The 20,496-nt window shown below is 46.9% G+C and overlaps 1 protein-coding gene across 4 annotated transcripts in view; it reads left to right on the forward strand.

Annotated features, from left to right (window-relative positions):
* The window catches only part of Fer (FER tyrosine kinase), a 310,511-nt gene extending 296,343 nt beyond the window's left edge, over positions 1-14,168 (forward strand). For all 4 annotated transcript variants that reach the window (XM_050153485.1, XM_050153482.1, XM_050153483.1 and 1 more), the window contains 3 exons: positions 1,990-2,144; positions 6,217-6,339; positions 7,426-14,168. In XM_050153485.1, coding sequence (XP_050009442.1) covers positions 1,990-2,144; positions 6,217-6,339; positions 7,426-7,568 — 421 coding nt within the window. In that variant the 3' untranslated portion in view covers positions 7,569-14,168. The remainder of the gene's footprint in view (positions 1-1,989; positions 2,145-6,216; positions 6,340-7,425) is intronic.
* Positions 14,169-20,496: the final 6,328 nt, after the last annotated feature.

The following is a 20,496-nucleotide window of genomic DNA, read 5'->3' on the forward strand; positions in this document are numbered from 1 at the left end:
GAAAGATCTTCGCATCTGTGACGGCCACGTTTCCCTGCATCATATCCCAGCCTGCACACATACACTGGCTTCTGCACTGGGCAGGGTGGGGCATCCCCTCGTGCTGAAGCCCTTCTGTAGACCTCTTTACTTCTGTCTCTCTACGGAAGATGTACTCAGCAGAGCTTTTAGCTGCTTTTTCTCCCTTCCGTTGTCTGCTGTGGTCGCGCTCTTATTATTGCCCTAGTCCATGTCGACCAGTCAGTAACCAGCTCACAGTCTGCCCTGGAATTATCAATAGCGGCTGACTGCCCCTTGAAATGCAGTCCTCACTGAACAGAGAGGTAGGGCTTTCTCTGCCTCTGTGCTGCCCCCTTTGTTTTTGGCCCTTCCCTAGACCAGTGTGTCATCTTTGGATGCTGCCTTCCATCTCTCTACACTGGCCGTGCATGCTTTTCTAATCCCATACCTTCAAATGTCATCTAAAAACTACAGCTGTCTCTTTGATCTCTCTTGTGACTTCAGAATTGATAGGCCAGCTGCTTATTCCCTCCTCCACTGAGACATCCCATAGATTTCTCCAACTCAAGGTATCTAAATCCAGGTTCACCACTGTATTTTGCTTATAATCACACACACACACACACACACACACACACACACACACACACACACACACAAAGTTAAGAAATGAAAACCATTTAAATAGCATAATAATTCTCCTATGTAACAAATCCAAGCACAGAATATGGCTGGCAACTCTCTGGAACTCGTAAGTGATCCCAGGTTCCTGGTTGCCTGCTGTTCTGATGGTGTTGCTATGGTTCCTCTTCGTGCTAGGTCTTCTCTGCTCACACCTTCCTTCCTGTCCCTGCTCAGGCTAGCAGAAGGGAGGGGGAGAGAGCTACAGTCTTTCTCCTTGCTTTCAAACAATTGTGTGAACACTGTGGAGAATTCCTATGCTGCCATTTCATCAGCCAGCACCTAAAGCACAGCCATGCCTAACTGCCGGAGACACTATAAAGCTTCATGTTTTAAACCACATGGCCAGATATTCAGCTAAACTCTAGGTTCCTGTACTAAAGTGGAAGAAATGGATGTTAGGAGGAAACTGTCTTTGTCAAACTTGACTGACACACACCCTTCCTTCAGACCGTACCTAACTGACACACACTCTCCAGGTCTTTGAGTAAATAAATACCAGTTATCAAAGAGGCCTTCGGACAAACCTGTCTAACCTAGGATTCCCTCTTGTGAGTCAATCCCTTTACACACGTTGACATCCATGCACCATAGATCCTGTCCTATGGTGATAACACTCATGACTTTCTATATGATCTGATTGCTGCATGCCCTCCTCACTAGACTTGGGGAAGGGACTTCACTCTTAGCTCTGATACATCCCGTGGATAGAGTAGAGCTATGAGAGAGAGAGAGCCGAGCCACCATGCAGTTTTGTTTGTCCCGGGTGCAGTAGAATGGTTCGCCCACTTTCTTACCACCTTAGCCTTTCCCCCTCCTTGGGGAACCTCTGGAGATGGCCTTTTACCGCAGCCACCTGCCACTACTTCTCAGGCACGCTAGCCACGCTGTACATACTCAGCAGCACATGTGACCGAGTTGCTTTTGTGGACAGCAGGTAACAGTCCATTATCCCAGCAGCCCTTGGGCAGTGCTGCCCTAGGGAAGCTGGTCAACATAAAAACAGTGTCAAATTCTCTTAGCCTCACCTGTGGCTTCCTCTTTTAACAGAGAATCTGAGTTTTTCTATTTAAATGGAAATCTGGCTGATGCCTAGAAAACTAGCATGTGGCCTGCTCCATATGCAGATGTTCTCCTGGGTGATTTTACCTGTGACAGAGTTGATGGGAAGCCTGGTAAATCGCGAGCGTTCTTCACCTCATTATAGATGCACTGCAGATGTGAAAATGCAAAGTGTGGAAGTCATGAACGTGAATGCGGCTTTCAACTTGTTTTAATGGGCCTTCTCTGTGTCTTGTTATAACCCAGGGACCTGGCTGCAAGAAACTGCCTGGTAGGTGAAAATAATATTCTGAAAATCAGTGATTTTGGGATGTCTCGGCAAGAAGATGGCGGAGTATATTCATCTTCCGGCTTGAAGCAGATTCCGATTAAATGGACAGCACCCGAGGCTCTTAATTATGGTATGAACGGACTCCAGTTTTCCTGTTGGTAGTGAAGGTGGGCTGCATCAGCACAAAGCACCCACGGCATGGTTGGGGTAGAGCAGAATCCAGCCTGGAACTTGAGGGCAACACAGATCGAGTGTATGTTCTCACCTTGTTCTTAGTCACAGACCCCAGGGTTCATACCTGTGAGATTGCTAGGTTACAGTAGCCAATGAGTGTTCAAAGAACGATTCCTTTTGTTATGCACCGTTCCTCAGAACACTGCACATTGCACGTGCACACTTTTATCCTTGCATCAAGTGTTGCAGGGTCTGGTCTGCTAGCTTGAATGTCTTATAATTGGTTCAGTAATCTCATCTAAGGTTAACTAGTGTCAATCAAGTCCTCGAGTCTCCCTCCACAGGATTCTGGTCTCAGCCTCTGTCCCTGAAGTTTACATAAATCTTGAGCAAAGGGAGACGTGGGTATTGTCTCCTATGAAAGCAGGCATTTATTTATTTAATTATTATTATTTTTGTCCACTGAAAAGTTTTCCATATCTCTGTTGTGAGAAGTGCACACATGCGTGTGAATGCGTGGAAGGCAGTCCATGTCAGCCCGCAGTTGTCAGTGTGTCTGTCATGGTTGGTACTGTACTTTACCACACAACAGTGTTTTCTGCACCCACTAGCCCAGGATGTGAGTGTGAACTAGTTTAACGTCTTGAGGAGCCACCAGATTTTTTCCTGGGTAAAGATTTGAGTGTAATTGTCTTGGATATTTGTCACGGCTGAGTCGGTTGCCTCGTGCCAGCACAAGGAGCTCTTGTGAGCTTCCTAGTCATCTACACCAGCTTTAGAGTTCAGGGACCCATCATTCCCACAGGCGTCTTCGCAGAGCTGGGTGCTGTCCCTCATGGAAAAACCACTGGACGAAAGATAAGACGATAACACTCGTATGTGTACAGAGTCTTTCTTTAGGTGTAAAATATTTGTGAAAAGCCCTTGTGCCTGGATTTTCTTCTTGTGCTTGAGTGCTTATGAGAGTACAAACCCACCTCTTGATCACAGTGTGCTTTAGTGAATACTGGCCTCACTAAAGTACTTACGAGTCTGAGGACTAGCTCCAGATACTTGGGCCAGACAGATGCATTTCAAGTGAAAAGGACAGGTAGGAAGCCTTCAGGGTGACTCTGAGGTAGCATTTGCCTTTGATAGAGATTCTGTACGATGCCGTTGGGTGGGGAGAGGAAGACACTGTACAGGTGAACGACAGTGCGGGTTAGTAGTCAGTGTCCAGTCCAGCAGGAGATGCCCGAAAAAGACAGCCTCAGGGCGACCCTGATTGCTGGCTTAGTTCTCAGACTTGGATTGGGGGTTATCTCATGAAAGTCCTTCTTTCTTGTTAACACCTCAAGTTTTTTATACCCAGGAGCCCTTCCTCTCCACTGGTCCCTCCCTCGCTCTCGCTGCAGGCTGCTGCGATAGCGCTCCGATCTCCCAGGGAGAGTCAGGAAGGTCAAAGCGATCCTCTGGCAGCTTTGGCTTAGGTCTGTTGGATTCAGCTGTGCCATTAGTGTTACTCAATTTAAAATGTTTTTAAGAATCAGGCACTGTTAGAGGCCCCTTACCCACACCTGTCTCTAGCCATATAATCTCCTTTCAGAGAAGATACTTTTCCTGTGTCTTGTTCTCAAACGCCTCTCAGCCGTGTATCTGTGACAGTCCAGACACTCTGACAACAGGAACCGATGGGAGGAGGGGTTTATTTCTGACTTGTATTTATAGAGCGACATAGTCTGTCACGGCAGGGAAGACATGGTAGTTACATTGAACAGGAAGTAGGGCCTGACTTTAAATCAACAGCAGCTGCCCGCAGTGACCTACTTCCTCCAACAAGGCCTCATTGATTACCTTCCCAAATAGCACCGCCACTCAGGGACTAATGGATCACACATGGGCCTATAGACGCATCTCACAGTCAAATCATAACACTCCCCAGCAATCAAATGCTAGCATACGCACACTGTACTCCTCCGTTCTCAGTCTAGTTTTCAACAGAAGTACTAGGCTTATAAAGAAAAGGCAGTATACTCTTCTTCATCTAAGAAATAATGTCACCTACTTACCAGTTATTGGGAAAGTTTTCCAGCAAGGAGTGGGAGAGACGGTCTTCCCCAGAAAAGAACACACCAATTGGTTGTCCAGTGTGAAATGGTCAGCCCTAAAGCATGCATCCATGTGACATAATAATATACTGAACAGGGACATACTAAGGAAGATGTATGTATGTGCACATACAGCTGTGCATGCAATAACAGTGAGAAAAGAGGGGGGAGGCATATAGGAAGGTGTGGGTGGAGGAAAGAGGGAGGAATGCTGTAATCTCAGAAATTATTTAAAAAGTTAACCACTTGCCACCTGATTGTTTAGGGTGATGGCGGAGCTCACGGCTTAACTAGGAGAAACTCTTCTCAGTGTGATAGAACTCCCGAGAGTCTGGAATGAGAGGGAGATGCATTTCCTCCTTAGTGATATTGTCAGCGACAGGACCTGGGCAGGCTGTCTCCTCGTCTATGGTCGTGCAAACTGTAGTGCCTCTGCTCCAGGCGGGCACTGTGAGGGTCAGTGCAGCAAGACAGCAGCAAAATGCTGCCCTGACCGTGCTTTTACAGTGATCCACCAAACCAGATTCGAATGTCAGGCAGCTTCCGTGAGCTTTCTGAAGTGTGGTCTGTGTACACACAGAGCGCCTTTCTTGATCTCCACGAGACAACATAACCTACGTGTCTCCAGATCTTCACTTCTTTACAAATTAGCTGTAACCTTTAGCCGCTGAATGAGTTTTATGAAAAGACTTGATATGTAGAGAAGAAAAGTAATTTTCCTACCCAACAGCACAGGGGTGTCCACAATGGCCTTCTCCGAAGTGGGAAGCTACTCAGTGAGTCCAGTCTGAGAGCCACGCCAGCACAGGCACGCTCCAGCCATCTGCCTTCTTCAGGATCGGAAGAGGCCACTCTGTTTAGAGGCAGAGTACGGTGTTCCAGGAGTGGCATTTGTAAATCCTGGGGTAGCAGGCAGATAGGAAATGCTGGGTCAAGAGACCCCCAAGCTGCGCATGGTGACACCCGCCTGTAATCCCAGCACTGCAGAGGAGACATGGGAGATCGGGACTTGAAGGCCAGCCTTAAGCTACATGGCAAGCCTAGGCTACATGTGGCCTTGTTTTAAAAAAACAGAAAAACCTTAACATTACTGCAGGTGGAGTTTGGTTGTGGCGGTGCGCATATGTAGTGTTGGCCAAGTGCATATTGTCTTGGAGACAGGGAGGGATGTTTCTGCTTCTCCTCCCTGATATCATATCCATCTCCAGAGGCATCTTTGGTGGGATTTTATCTCTGTGCTTCTACTGAAGGCTACCAAAAGAAAAAAAAAATCTAAGAGTTCAGCTCACGTAGCTCAGCACAGGTGCAGCACGATATTCTGACAAAACAAGGCAACATGTAATAGAAGAAGTTGTTCTTATCAGCCAGCTCTGTTAATTTCCGCTCTATTCAAACCTCGCAGAGAAATGCATTTTCTGCAAATGAAACTATCAGTGGAGAAAATGAGACCTTTAAACATGTAAGAATATCTGTAAACAGTGATAAGTAAAAAAAAAATTGAAGTTAAGAAACTTTCCTTATTGCTTTAAGTTTGTTTGTAATTTTATTGGGAAAAAAAAAGATGCAGGCAGAAGGCCAAATTGTAGGGCTCCATCTTATTTAATCTCCTAGGGGGATGTGTGCAAATTTATATTTTTATATATAAACCAACCACCTCATTCAGATACCATAGGGGAAGTAAGCCTGCATGCTGGCTGAATTTTTGTTTTTGGAAAAGAAGAAAATCATTTTATAGGGCATTTGATTAAACTAGCCTCCTGAAGACTCCATTTAGTTCTTAACATTGCTCGGCATGGAATTAACACAAGTACCAAGAATGGATGCACTTGTGACATTCCTTTGGCGGCTTAGCCGTGCTAGCATGCAGGTGACACTCAGAGCCGAGCCCTTATCCTCCTGTCCCGCTGACTCACCTGGCTATGACCATTTCCTCCCTCTCAGGGAGATACAGCTCTGAAAGTGACGTGTGGAGCTTTGGCGTCCTCCTGTGGGAGACCTTCAGCCTAGGAGTCTGTCCATACCCTGGAATGACGAACCAGCAGGCCCGGGAACAGGTGGAAAGAGGTAAGCCAAGGCCTGGGTGTGTCACATTCATGTCCGCCAGCCTCAGTGATCTGTGTTGATGGGCACCAGGACAGCGGTGCCCATGGCATGTCCGCCACCAGATCTGGGAGGGAAGGGTCGCAATGCTGTAGGGAGGAACATGTCAGAGTAGTCTGTTTCCAAACACCATGGGTGCTATGGCTCCCGTAGAACAGGGCAAAGCCTTGCGAGCCAGCCCATGTCCCATAGGTGTATCATGTATCTATGAACATGGCCAACACAACTGTGAACTTATTTAAAACAGTATTTTCTTTTGCAATTCATTTTTGTAACTTAATTGCAGTTCTCAAGTGTGAACTCTGTAGATACCAATTCTGCACGATCACAGTTTATGAGATCGTGTCCGTGTGCAGGGCCCCTCCACTTTAGAGAGAGAGAACACCACTTTTGTCCCGCCCCACTGAGGTGACAGAAGGCAGGCTGCCTTAGAGTGGTGTTGTGTTCCACATCAGACAGATCCCTGTGGTATCCCAGTGGAAAGGCTTCAGTTTCCAGAAGGGATTTAGAGAAGCTGTGGTCTGAAGAAGTGCCGTGGTCCTCCTGACGGAGACAGGCAGGGCCAGGTGGCAGTTGCACCACGCACATGCTTGTGTCGGACACCGCTTCCAGCGAGAGCCATGTTCTGATCAAGTCTGCCCCAGCCTGGCTCCTGTGGCCAGCATGCCTTGCGTAGCCTGGGTGTGAGGGTGCCTGCCTTCCGTCCTCACACACAGACAGCAGCCTGTGAAGGCTGGAACTTGTTCCTTCTCTGCTCAGTGCAGAATAGAGCCCTATCTCCAGAGTCTGCATCTGATAATTCTGGAAGCTGATCCTCAGAACTCAGCTGTGTATGTGTGTGTGCTACAGCTTCCTGCAGGTCTGCTGGCACACACATGGCTCTGTAATGCCATCTGCCAGAGGGACACCTGACACCAGCAGTGGTCTGTAATTTCTGCCCTGCGTACAGCATAAGGCACTAACACCTACAAGCAGCATACTATACACAGCGTAATGCCCTGTGTCCATATCTTCCCCGGCTCTGAGTTCTCTCCTCTTCCGAATCTTCAGGATACCGGATGTCGGCCCCACAGAACTGTCCAGAAGAGATTTTTAAAATCATGATGAAGTGTTGGGATTATAAGCCTGAGAACCGCCCTAAGTTCAGCGACCTTCACAAAGAGCTCACTGCCATCAAGAAGAAAATCACATAGTGCCAGCAAGGGCCAGACTCCACCTATGGGACTCTGTCCTCAGCCACCCTAACTTTATACCACCTTACTGCAGCCATCTTTGAAGGTTATGTTTTTTATTAACTGGGTTTTTAAAAGTCTGTTCCACTTTAAATATGTTAAAGGCAAATTTATTCAAGAAATAAACAGTCCTACCCAGGGCCGTCTTAGCTAACACAGAACCCTACCGTTTGAGGCCACTGTGCAGAGAAAAGCACAGGCCTAACTGAGAAGATAACAGGCCTGTGTTTTCCTGCCCAGGACCATTGGTGTCCCTCCAAGGTCTTCTTGAGGCACAGCCCGTGGGCTTCTGCCGCAGGCCCTCCTCAGTCGGTGCTATAAACAGCGTTGGTAGCGCACGCTCGCATGATGCCTTCCCACCACAGTGGGCTTTCTCCTCTGCCAAGGCGAAATTGTATCTATAAATATAATCATATATTGGGAATTACTTGGACCTCCTAGGGTTTTTCTTTTCTTTCCTGTCAGAACAAGCCCAGTGAGAGCATCACACCCCTGTGTTATTTTGTCTTTTCCCTCCTCAGTCCAGGCTGCAGAAAGTAGTGTGTGGAAAATTCCCAGAGAGCACGCAGGATGGAGGCAGCTGCTTCTGCAGGAGACTGCAGAGGACAGGGATGGCAAGAGACGTGTGTGACCAGGATGGCAGGCTGAGAAAATAGCAACTAGCCAGTGCCCAACAGGGAGAAGACAAAAGAGCCGGCCTTCCTTCCAGATTTGCACCTTTATAATACACTGTGTCTGTGGTCTGAATTTCCCAACACGGGCTAAGAAATGTTTCAGGAGCTCCTAGAGCCCAGTGGAAGCTTTCTTAGAGATACTGAAGTCACAGAAAGGGCAGCTTGATAATAACCGTGTGTCTTCGTCCTAGGGGACAGTCCCAGAACGGAGGTCCCTTTCTTTGTACCAGTTTCTGAACCTTCAGAAGCCATGGCTCATATGCACAGACCATCCACATACACCTACTGAAGAGTACTGTGGCTAGGAATGAAATAGATGGGTCAGAAATTCAGGGCTTTTGATGAAGAAAGCCCTCGGGATGCCCACATTTCTGTCTCCTCTTTGCCCTAAAGGCAGTGCCCGGAAACCTAATAGCTCACAGGTGTGCAAGCAGGCTCATCATTAAAGGTGTCTCTGGCCTATCAAGTGTACAGCAGTTAAAACTAGGATTTGGTTGAACTGAATCTCAGCTGTGTCCAGGGAACGGCCCCATGATCTGTCCACAGTTGTCTCAGGATCAGTGTGTCTGGGAGGTGCTCTCACTCAGGGGAAGATGTGGTGCAGAAGTCTTCATTAAGCCCTCAGGCCTCTGTTCAGGCAGACATCACTTTAGGGGTTCCTTGGCCTGTGTTGAAGAACTTATGAGATGACAAGTCCCTCCCTTCCCTTCCGGGCAGCGTAGAGCATAGAGCAGATTCTAACTTCCAGAGGAGGCCACTGCAGAGGAGTGTGACTGTCCCCATCATTCCAGCCTCCTAGCTCACTTTCGCCACATTTAAAGCTCATATATGCAGACTAGAGGCCGTGTGTGCCTGCCCACATCAGTACACTGCCCCCCACAAGCAGCCCTGGCACAGCACGGCGCCCCCGCAGGTCAGACTCTGCTAAAGCAGAGCTCGCTTTTAATGGCACCCACCATGGAAACCCAAGCGCAGACTCCAGAATTCAGAGTCGGCGCTGTGCTCTCCAGGCATCTGCCGGCCCTCAGAAGGAGATAAGAGGTTCCCTTTCAGGATTTCCAAGTCAATCTGCCTATAATACAATTTTTGTCTATGAAAAAGAAAGAAGCACCTCTCAGCACTGCTCTCCCAGCCAGGGAAAGGAGCCTGGCTTGGCTCTAACTCTGTGAACAAGACCCGAAGCTTAATCCTTGCATTCTGCTGGAAAGAGAACATGGAGTTGATAATTTCACTCATCTAGGCTGTTGGGATTTGCAATTCACATCATAACTCTTTGCTTAAATTATAAAAGCTTTTCAAAACATCTTGACATCTGCAGCATTTAAATTCTATTTTCTTCTTTGTCCCAGAACAGGCAGAGGTACAGTTTAAGATTAACTCATTGGGAGCCTTTCAGGATCATGTCAGTCGTATAGAATATTAAATTTAACATAGGCGCATGCATTAAGAAAAGCTTATGCAAAACATTCTTACTGTTAATTTTGTTATGCTCAAAGCATAATTTATTCATCCCTTCTGTCACTGATAATTATTGGAATTATGTACTTTAGGAGGCTAATCCATACCCAAAAAGTGCACATATAAATACAGTTCTGATTTGCAAGTTGATTTAGGGAAAAGAGGCTGTAGACATGCACAAAATTCTAGGATTTGTCTCGTTAAATAATAATAGTAAACAGTGCTGCCCAAAATTACCCACTAGTATGGATACGCTTGAGCCTGGCCGCAAGCCTTTATTTTACTAATGGATTATCCAAGAGTTGCTGGTAGCCCTGCTCATAGCTACACTCAGCACTCCTTCAGTGTGGCCGTCTGGGCGTGAAGGAGAAGGCCTTAAACCCGAGCAGGCTGACTTTCCGCCTGCCTTTTCCTACCTTGAATCACAAGAAGCCTTCATAAGAAACGAGTAGTTCACTGTTTTTTAAAGAAGGGAACTTTTCTGCCAAATCGGCATCCTTGTGTGTCCTGTGTGGCCTAAGCTCTCTTCTCAAAGCCATTATTTTGAGAAAACCATAAGTGATGTGATGATTTCTTCCAGCCCCTCCCGCTTCAAGGTCCACAGGGACGTGCGCCCTGTGATTTCTTCCTCCTTTTTCCAAGACAACAGGGACAGTAGAGTTAGATCCCATCACAGCTGGCACCTCAGACATCATCAGTACAGCCCGGAGTCAGCAGTGGCCATCTCACAGGTGGTTCCACTGCATGGTTGTTTGGGAAACAATTTCTTAGGACTGAGATTGTATTAGTTTCCTTTTGAGCCCCATTTCTGTTCACTACCCCCCTGACCAACTCTACAGTGCTGGGACCAAGACTGTTGTTAAGCAAGCATTTTAGTTGCAATATGTGCTGCACCCTGGGACTCAGGGAGCGAGCAAACCGGCTGCAAGCACAGATCTGTGGAGTGTGTCGTGGTCAGAGGAGTGTGAGGCATAGCCCTTCATGGTCCCCTGATCCCGTGTGTCCTTGATGCAAGAGTGACATCTGAAAGGGGCTGTCTGCCTGAGCCCTCTTCCTCCCAGCCCCCTCCTCCTGTCACCCGTCGACATCCTCCATGCCTCTGGACAGCAGATGCGATTGTCACAGAAGATCCAAGCCCTCATACAAACTAGCACAGAACCCAGAGAGCTGCAGAGACACTTTATGTGCCATTATCATCAGTAGATGATATCAAAGCTTTCATATGACATGAAATCCATCTTAAAGCGGCATGAGAGTTTACTATTAAAATTATTACCTCTGATTAACTGATTTACTCTAAATATCACTATTTTAAATTAGATTTTTTTTTTACTTTATATTTTTCTGGACTTACTAGTTTCATGTCAAGTGTGACTGTGTACTATGTATCACTCATTTCTGTATAAGAAACTGATTGAAAAGCCAGCAAGCTCACCCTGCAAGGAGTTACTGATACAGACTTAAGCTCCCGTAAAATGTCCCTTTGAAGGTCACATTCTAATACAGATGGTCAGTCAACTATATATCACTGCCCTAAGTCAGTTTGAGAAATGTACTGTCACCTCCACGAGCCACCCCACAGCCCTCTACTGAGTCAAAGATTAAATTCAGGACTGGCATTAGAACCACTCTATCCTGACAGGCATGCCGATTCTGGGGCAGCAGGGGAAAACCTGCTGTGACATTCTTCATGCCTTTACAGTGCCCAAGAGCAATGAGCAGGGCGCAGCAGGTCTGCCAGTGAGCTGCCTAGGCATGCAGGGAGGCAAAACAGGAAAGAACCAGTTCCCTGGAGCAGCAGGAGAAAGGGGACAAGACGACAATGCCCCTTGAAGCCTGAGGAAAACGCCAGGTGTCAAACCATTCCCACAAAACCCAGAACAGATCAACAGCCCCAAGGCTGCAAAAGAGCCAGGGCCACTCCCTGCAGCAGGAACTGCTTGGCACGCCGCCCAGAGCTGACACTGGGCCACGTGACGTTCCACATGGTGCCCTGTGCTGGGTCCTGAGGGGGAGGAGCCAAAGCCTCTCCATTTGCACTAGTTATCAATGCTCAAACATCCGTGGCGAAGGCCACGGGTTCTTCGCGTCTCATTAGATAGCTTTTTTATGCAGTAGAAGCTGAGTCCTAAATGAGAACATGCTTATGTCCTCTTGTGACACCTTTGACCACTAGTAAGTAACTCCGTGGTTCCTGGAGTTCCTTGCTGAGGGGCCCTGCTGTGCTGCGCTGTATGAAGGGAGACAAAGCAGTGGGGGAGCTGGAAAAGTAGCCACGTTTGTTGACTTTACACTGGTAACAATTAAGGGAAGGGGGAAAATAGAAACATTCTGAGGCCAAGCACAGTGCAGTGGGGTAAGGGAGTGAGCATCCAGCAAAGGCATCTGGGAAGACAGAGGGCAGTGAAAACATCAGAGACCCACCGAAATGCCCAGAGACCAGGCAACAGGGAACCCGCCTCCTAATGGACAGTCCCAAACATAACACCCCTTCAGCCTCTAGAACAGTTTCTCCAAGGGCTTCTGTAGACTCTCTGGTCTGTCTTATGTCCCAGCCCCACCCCCAGGTCTCAGCTTTCCCTGCAAAGCTACAGAGGTGGGCGTTGAGCCCATTTTCTAAGCAGCTCAGTGTGGGGTCTACAGGAAACTGTCAGATGTCTCTGGGTTTCACTTTAGTAATAGGAAACTGTAACACGGCAGGTATGCTGTATGAGCGGCCTTACTGGCAAAGGCTTGGGGACTTTTTCTAAGGACATTAAGACCACTGTGAGTGGGCATGTCCAGGTTGAAGGCTTCCTTTTTGTCTTGAGCTAGCAAGCTGACCTCCTGCCCCCAAAGAAATAGTGGGACAGAATACTCCACAGTAATGCCCTGGACATCCACACGCTACTCCAGGCTGATTCACTTGGTGTCCTCTAAACCCTTCTTAAGAGCAATAGCAAAGTTATTCAAGTTACATCATGTTAAGTGGTCTTCCAAAGCTTCAACTAAGAGGGCACGATGAGGGTTCAAAGTAAGCCAGTGTGCCTTACTAGATACCCCAGAACACTGTACGAAGACATCAGTTCTCCTCATAGCTGCCCAGAGTACCTCCCTTCCTGGAAAACCAGACATTGCCACTTTCCCTGTCTGTTAGGAATTTCTGTAGCATCAGATAAGTAGGCTGTAAATGCCACCCAGCAGATGCTAGACTGGCCCCATAAGAAGCCAGGTGTCTGCCTGTAACCACCAGAGCAAACAACAGAACCCCATAAGAGACGCGCCTCAGGCACCCATGAGCGTAGCAAGAACCCAAGAATGAAAAGAGAAGTTGCCCAGAAGTCTAAGTCCCCGTTTCTATTTTCCTTGTGGAGCACTTGTCAAATCGCCCTGAGGTGTTCGAGTTTCCTGACAATCACTGCAGGGCAAACAGTGAGCCCCTGTGTTCAAACCCTTAAGGGCTAAGAGGACTCAGACAGCTGTTATTGATACTGTGTGTTAGCTCACCATTCCCTGCCTCTTCTTTTCTAAGGGTTTTCCTCTTAGAAAGAATTTGGTGGGGAAAACTTGCTTGCCAGCTCCTCAGATAATGCTGGACTTGTTAGCATGTACAAACACAGCAGCGGGCACCCAGCTTGATCCTCACCCAGAGCACAGAGGGCTGTGGTAGATCAGCCACGGGGTGCTGCGGGGCCCGTCCCATGCTAGCTGTGATCGCTCTCCTTTAACAGCAATCAGAAGAGCAACACGAAGCACAGCACAGTTCCACTGTGAGAGAATTTCCCATCACTCCTCAGACCCTGGGCCTTGCACAGACACAGTACCCAGGATGTGGACACATCCCAACGGAACTCGCTTTTTATTTCCTACCAGTGGGATAGTTTCCTCCAGCTTCAACAGGCTGCTATAGGTAGGCTTCACAACCAAGTGACTATGAGCATCAAATCAAACAGAAAAGAAGCTCATTTAGTTCAAATTCAGGGTCAGAGTGGCCAGAGACACAAAATACCCTTTGTCTGCTGGAATTTCACTTCATTAACACAGTGTCTGTTGCTCAGCTTTATCGCGTGATACAAGCTGTCCTTGTGGGCACAGTTCTTGTGGGACAGCTCCATCCTCCTTCATAGACCACCAAGACTGACTGCCAAATTAGCTTCTTGTGTCAAACACCTCTAGATGTTTAACTGCCCATAGGTTTTAGGTTTGTGTTTCGGTGTGTAAACGGTTGAGCAACTGGGGACAGCGGGGACGAACGCTGGTGCACACTCTGTTGACTTTGAGCCATAGTTTGTGCCTGAATATTTTGGTCTGGTCTGAGTGCTTTGGTAAGTGCTCTAGAATGCCAGAACTCTCCAAAAGCATAACTATGCAACCACATCAGGTTTAAAGAGAATACAAGAGAATGGAAGTTAGCCTCAGAGACACACAAGTACTCTGACTTCTTCAGGAATCCAAGCAAACTGAGCACAAAAAGAAAACCCATCACACTCAATGGGGGCCCAGGCCAGGCAACTACTGTGGGCTTTCAACCTCCTCCCCCATTTTCCCAGCACAGGAGCACAGAGAGCAGGAGCAGAAATACAGTTTCCTGAGTTGCTTTCTCTGCTTGTTACTTGGAGATGAACTCAGTGTTGAGAGAGCAGGGCTGCCCTCAGCTACCTGCTGTCTAAGTGTCCCGTCTGCAAGCGTCATTGTGAACCAAGCACCCCTGCCTTGTGGTCGGTTAGCAGTTTTCTTGGGCACCAGTGTATGGTCATTTAATACCAGGTTAAAGCACCTTTAATCTCTTTTTTGTTTAAAAATAATATATTTGTGAAGTGGATAAAAGAAACACTGGAAATAGGGTGCTTCTGAAAATATCAAGTATAAAACATGTTCAGGGTCCACAGTGGCTTTTCTGGCTTTTCTGGCTTTGTAAACAATTCTGAAAGTGGACTACAGCTAAGCGTATAGCAGTTCGTTGTCTACCTTTGGTCGTTTGTATCTCTGATCTGTCTTTGACGTGTATTTATTTGTTACATTTTGCATTCAGAAGAAATACACTTTGAATTTTGGCTAACATTACAGAATGTTCTGAAAATTGCCTTCTACATTTTTTAAAAACAGACTCGCCATTTTTGTAAAGTTGGGCCATTTTGGGGGGACAGCCTTCTTTTCTCCTGCCAGAGACCAGTTCCCATCCATTGGTCTGCCGGGCCTTTTCACTGTGTTCTTGTAATAATGTAAAATATTTACAGCAAACTGTGCCGTGTCTTGTTTGATATTTCTGCCGTGTTTACATTTCTCTTCCTCTACCGCATAAATATGCTCAGGAAAGAAGAAAATGAAAGTGAGGTTTCCATGGTAACCGGCCTCCTCTGGCTGTAGCACTACATGAAATTATTAGCTTTGGGTTTCTCGTAATTAAGCGCATCAGTCCTGATGATGATGGCTATGCTGCCCCAGTCCAATCGTCTCTTTCTGTTGAGATCTCAAGATTGAAATGCAGTCCGAGTTTTCTGTGTGCTTTGGGAGTTGGCCAGAATTTTCTTAAATGTATTGTGGGGGATTTTGTTTTGTTTTTCACAACATGACTTGTTTAGCTGTAACATGGGAATTTAGGGGGAAAATGTGGCTGGAGCTGACATTTGGAACCACGCTGAAGTGCAGGAAGCTCGGGTACCTACCTGTCCATCATGCTCGCTCTGGTGCGGGGCTTGGCTTCTGCATGCCCTTCTCAATACTGCATGCTGTTATTTACCTAGGTTTTGGGTGATCCCGTATTTTCTCTATCGCTTACTTTGTCTGCATTAAGCCAAGCCCTGTCTCCTAAGTCCTGAGCTTGAATAGTTGCCCCAGGTAACTGCTTTTGTGTTCCCAGGGCAACCCACAGCTTCTTAGGTGTCTTAGTTTGTGTTACTATTAACTGGAGTGGAACACCATGACCGAAGGTAACTTGGGAGGCAAGGGTTTGTTTGGCTCACACTTCCACATCACTGTTCACCATGCAAGGGAGCCAGGACAGGAGCTCAAACAGGGCAGGACCTGGAGGCAGGAGCTGATGCAGAGACCATGGAGACTCGTTCCCTATGGCTTGCTGAGCCTGCTGTCTTATAGAACCTAGGACAACCAGTTCTGGGATGGCCCCACCCATAATGAGCTGGCCTCTCGACCATCAACCATTAATAAGAAAATACCCTGCCTGCAACCTGATCTTGTGGGTGCACTCCCTCAGTTGAGGTTTCTTCTCTAAATTGTGTTGAGTTGACATAAAGCCAGCCCGTGTTCTATGATAAGCACAGCACCCATCCCATCTGACCTCACTGCTCTTACAGCATCCAGTACCCTCTGGGTGTTTCTGGATTGGAGCACCTTCTGACAGCCCATCACAGTCTGTGTGGGAGTTGAGTTGCTTGCCCAGAATCTCTGTCTGAATCCTGGACAAGCTCTGCCTTTCTTGACTTCGTTAGGACCACATGCACCTGTCACTCTGGCTTCCTGACTGAATCCCATTCCCCATAAGGAAAGAGCAGCATCTCTGGAAATCCAGAGCTTCTGTGGCACTTGAAGCCTACACATCACCGTGCCTTCCCTTTGGCTAGTGATTTCTTCGGCAGCTGTGATGTTGCTCATAGAAAATACAGGAGCGAGAACTCGTTTCTATTAAGAGCATTCCTGAAACCGTGTGACGTCTCTCCCCGTGAACCTCAGCAGGTGTTTCCCCGCCATCTATGCCGGCACATTCGCCTGGGAATTTCCACCTCAGGAACTGGTGCAGTTCTGATCAGAAAGGAGTTCCAGGCACCCACTGCACTTCACAAAAGCTCAGAAACCCAAGACTGAGTCTTGACAGGCAGGAAGGACAGCAGCACACAGTCTTCAGGACAGAATGTTTCCTACGAGCGGAGTTGCTATGATTCCTGCTCCTGCGCTCTCTACAGCCCTGGGTTTTGCCATCCTCAAGCCTTGTTCTCTAGCTTCCATTGGCTGTGGTGCTCACCTCCCTACATGGCCTCATGATGGCCTTCTAACCAATCCCTTTCACCTCTGTCAACAGTTTCTCATTTCTGTTGCCTCCTGACAACACTGATCTCAAAGGCCCCTTCTAGCACTGAGATTCTCTGATCTCTAAAGTCAGGTCATTTGGGGGGTGGAGGTGGATTCCTGAACCATCATTGCTCCACAGCGTGAGTTCTGACCCTTTGCTTATTGCTAGGCCAGCTTTCTGACAAACGTCAAGAGATGCAACTCTAAAGAGGGTTATTGTGTTCATTGTTCAGAGCCTTTACTTGGCCCAGGTGACTTGGCCTTGTTGTGACACAGGACATCATCATAGAAGTCTGGCAGAGAAGGCCTGATCACATCATGGCAACAAGAAAGATGATCATCTAGGGTCCCCATACTCCTTCAAAGTCATACCCTGGTGACCTAACTGCTTTCCACTAAGCCCCACCTTCTAGTAGTGAGAGAGCTGGAGGCCAGCCGTTCACCCAGGGCCATTCAGAAGTGCTGAGACACAGAAACACCCTATAATGAGTTGCTGGTGGCTCACTTTAAGCCTTTTTGCCCATTCTCAGCTCAGGGATCAGGTAGTTCCAGTATCTGTTTCTTTTGTAGTCTCTCTAGTAAGCAGTGATGACATTGAGCAGGGAGGTGATAAGGTCAATAGAGAAGACATTGTTAATGGCTAATTGATCTACCATGGAATACAAATATCAGAATCAGTAGAAAAATAAATGTCACAGGGAGCTAAGGCGCTGGTGGCTTTAGAAGAGAGTCTTCTAGCCCACCTGTTCCAGATGTCAGTGGGTCTTCATCTTATCCCACATCCAGAGATTTTTGCCTTCCTGCTGAAAACACTTAAAAGCCTACCAGATGTTTTCTCCAGAACTGAGGAAAAGCCAATAAATGATTTACACCTATAGGTTCTAACAACACACTTGTCTCTCAGCAGCCACTTTGTAGTGATGAGGCAAGCAGGCCTGCTTTTCATCCGGCCTGGCTCCCAACATCGCTAGCATTACACCCAAAATAACAACACACAAATTGTATTCTTTTAAACGCTGCCTGGCCCGTTAGTTCTAGCCTCTTATCAGCTAATTCTTACATCTTGATTAACCCATTTCTAATAATCTGTGTAGCACCACGAGGTGGTGGCTTACCAGGAAAGATTCAGCATGTCTGACCTGGCGGCTGGCTCCATTGCATCTGACCCAGAGAGGAAAGGCATGGTGATTGCCTCACTTCCCTCTTCCAGCATTCTGTTCTGTCTACTCCACCCACCTAAGGACTGGCCTATCAAATGGCCAAGGCAGTTTCTTTATTAGCCAATGAAATCAACACATCACCCCTTGTGACCCCTGCCTCTGCCCACCTTTCCCCGTGTGCTCCCCCGACAAATATCAGAGTGATGATGGCAGTCCTGTCGCCCAAATGACATTGAGGAAGACAGCAGGACATCAGTGTCTCATGAAAGGAAGTAGGCAGGGGGGGATTTGGTCAATGGTGCCTGTGTATGTCATAGTCTTAGGGACTTCAAACAGGTCAAACAGACCTAGATACAAGCAGCTCCCAATTGAGAGCTGCATATAGCATTAGCCTCCCAAGGAACAACTCAATGTTGCACAAAACAACTCAATGTTAGACTGCAACTTTCTCTAGTGGCAACCAAATAAGAGAAGGGACTGCCATCAACCCCAACCAGGTCACTCCAAGGGCTTCTAAAAATAAACCACATCAAATTCAGCATTCCCCTTTGTGGCTCTGGTAGCCACAGAAACAGTAGACTATTGTTCTTCCTTCCATGGTCTCTTCCCATTCCTTCCTTCCTTCTCCCTCCTACACACCCTTTCTTGTGGTCATACCTCAGTCACCCCACAATTTCTTATGGAGAGCAGATGTTCCAGGAAGGTGAGTGTGACCTTGCGTCAGCTGTAAATGTGCATTCTTCAGATGCTGTGCTAGAAGGCCCAGAAGTCACAGGATAGATCAGCAGGTATAATAGAGCAGAGGGTCAAATGAAAAGGGCAGCAGGAAGAACACCTGATACCTGGAATTTGCTAGTTTAGCAAATAAATTTCACCAAATTTCCTGACATCCCAAACTTAATAAACAACAAAAGGGTTACAATAGAAAATGAAGCTGAAAATATATGAGCTGAGCATTCAAATGAACCCCATAGAAAAATGGCGATTCTGGGTCTTAATGTTTCCTAACAATGAATTTTGGAGTCACGAACAGCATTGTCTCCCTCCCCTAGGATGTGTGGCAGTGTTGTAACTGGGGACTGACTGGCTAGCAACTTAGGCACAGCCCAAGAATGCTGCTCAGCAGATTACAGGACACATCCCAGAACCTTCCATTAAAGAATTATCTGGCCTCAGAAGCCAATAGTGCCCTTGCTGAGAGACCTGTGTTGTGTCTAAATATCCATCCTAGAGCAAGGTCACTGGGAGACTTTACTGTACAGATTTTAAAAATACAGTGGAGGACAAAAAGGTTTAAAATGTGTTCTGTTTTCCACAAATTAGCATAAGGGTGACACAGAAGCAATCGACAGGATGGAGAAAGCTGAGTCCTGATGAGACTTAAAATATCACATTTGAAATCACCCCCTGATGAAATTTCCTAAGAAGGAAGAAAGATGAGCCATATTCGTCATGAAAAGGTCAATTCAAATACAGAAACAGCAATCGAATAAATGAGTGATTATAATCTTCATGCTGACAAATATGAAAAACTTAACAGAATTGACAGAGTCCTAATGTACCAAAGCAAAATCAAGAAGTAGACACTCCAGAGAGTAGGACTGAAGCCAGTTGTGTAAAATCTTCGTGAAGACAGCAAGGCAGATGTCTAACTCCAATACCCCTGGGACCCAATGATGGAAGAACAATGACTCCTATGAGTTGTCCCCTGACACCCACGCCCAGGCACCAAGACACATGCAGATATGTAAATGTAAGAAAACTTCCTAGAGCATTCAATCTTCCTAGAGCGTTGTTCCAGGGAGCTAGAGATTTCTTCTCATGCCGGAACTCTAAACGTTTATAGCAGGTTTTTTCCCATAACCCCAAACTAGAGTCATGTAAATGTCATCAACAGGTAAATAGTCAAGACAACCATTGTTCATTCATCCCCTCCCCCCTAAAAAGAGCAAAATAGTGATACACAACTGATATAAGCCTCAAGGAGAGTGTGTTCGGTGAAAAGGCCAATGTTGAATGCACACTGATTTCACTTGATGGAAGTCGCACTGCTGTGGGTTAATCCTTGTGTACACTGTAAAGATTTGTCACTCGTATTGGTTTAATTAAACGTTGATTGGAAGTATGGATGGGGCAAACAGACTAAGAGAATTCTGGGATGAAGAAGAGGCACAAGTCACCAACCAGACACAGGAAGTAAGATGAGAAAGCCTCACTGAGAAAAGGTATCATGTAATGTGGCTATCTTAAACAGATAAGAATTATAGGTTAATTTAACTTGTAAGAACTAGTTGATAAGCCTGAGCTAATAGGCCAAATAGTTTATAATTAATATAAGCCTCTGTCTGTTTCCATTGGACTGAACGGCTGTGGGATCGGGCAGGACGGAAACTTCCCACTACATCACAGAAATGATGGAGCTGGTGTCTGGGTTGTGTGGGAGTCTGACCATGCTGCAGTTCAGTACTAGCAGGCTGGAGCACATGATAAGATACTACCACACACGGATGCATGAGGAAGCAGTGGAATCTGAGCCTGCTCTGAGGACTGTCTCACCAGATTCCAGGAGAAGTGATGCAAACCCACCCAGGA

This window comes from Alexandromys fortis, unplaced genomic scaffold, assembly GCF_014885135.2.
Source record: "Alexandromys fortis isolate MF-2015 unplaced genomic scaffold, M_Fortis_MF-2015_v1.1 scaffold_61, whole genome shotgun sequence".
NCBI lineage: Eukaryota > Metazoa > Chordata > Mammalia > Rodentia > Cricetidae > Alexandromys > Alexandromys fortis.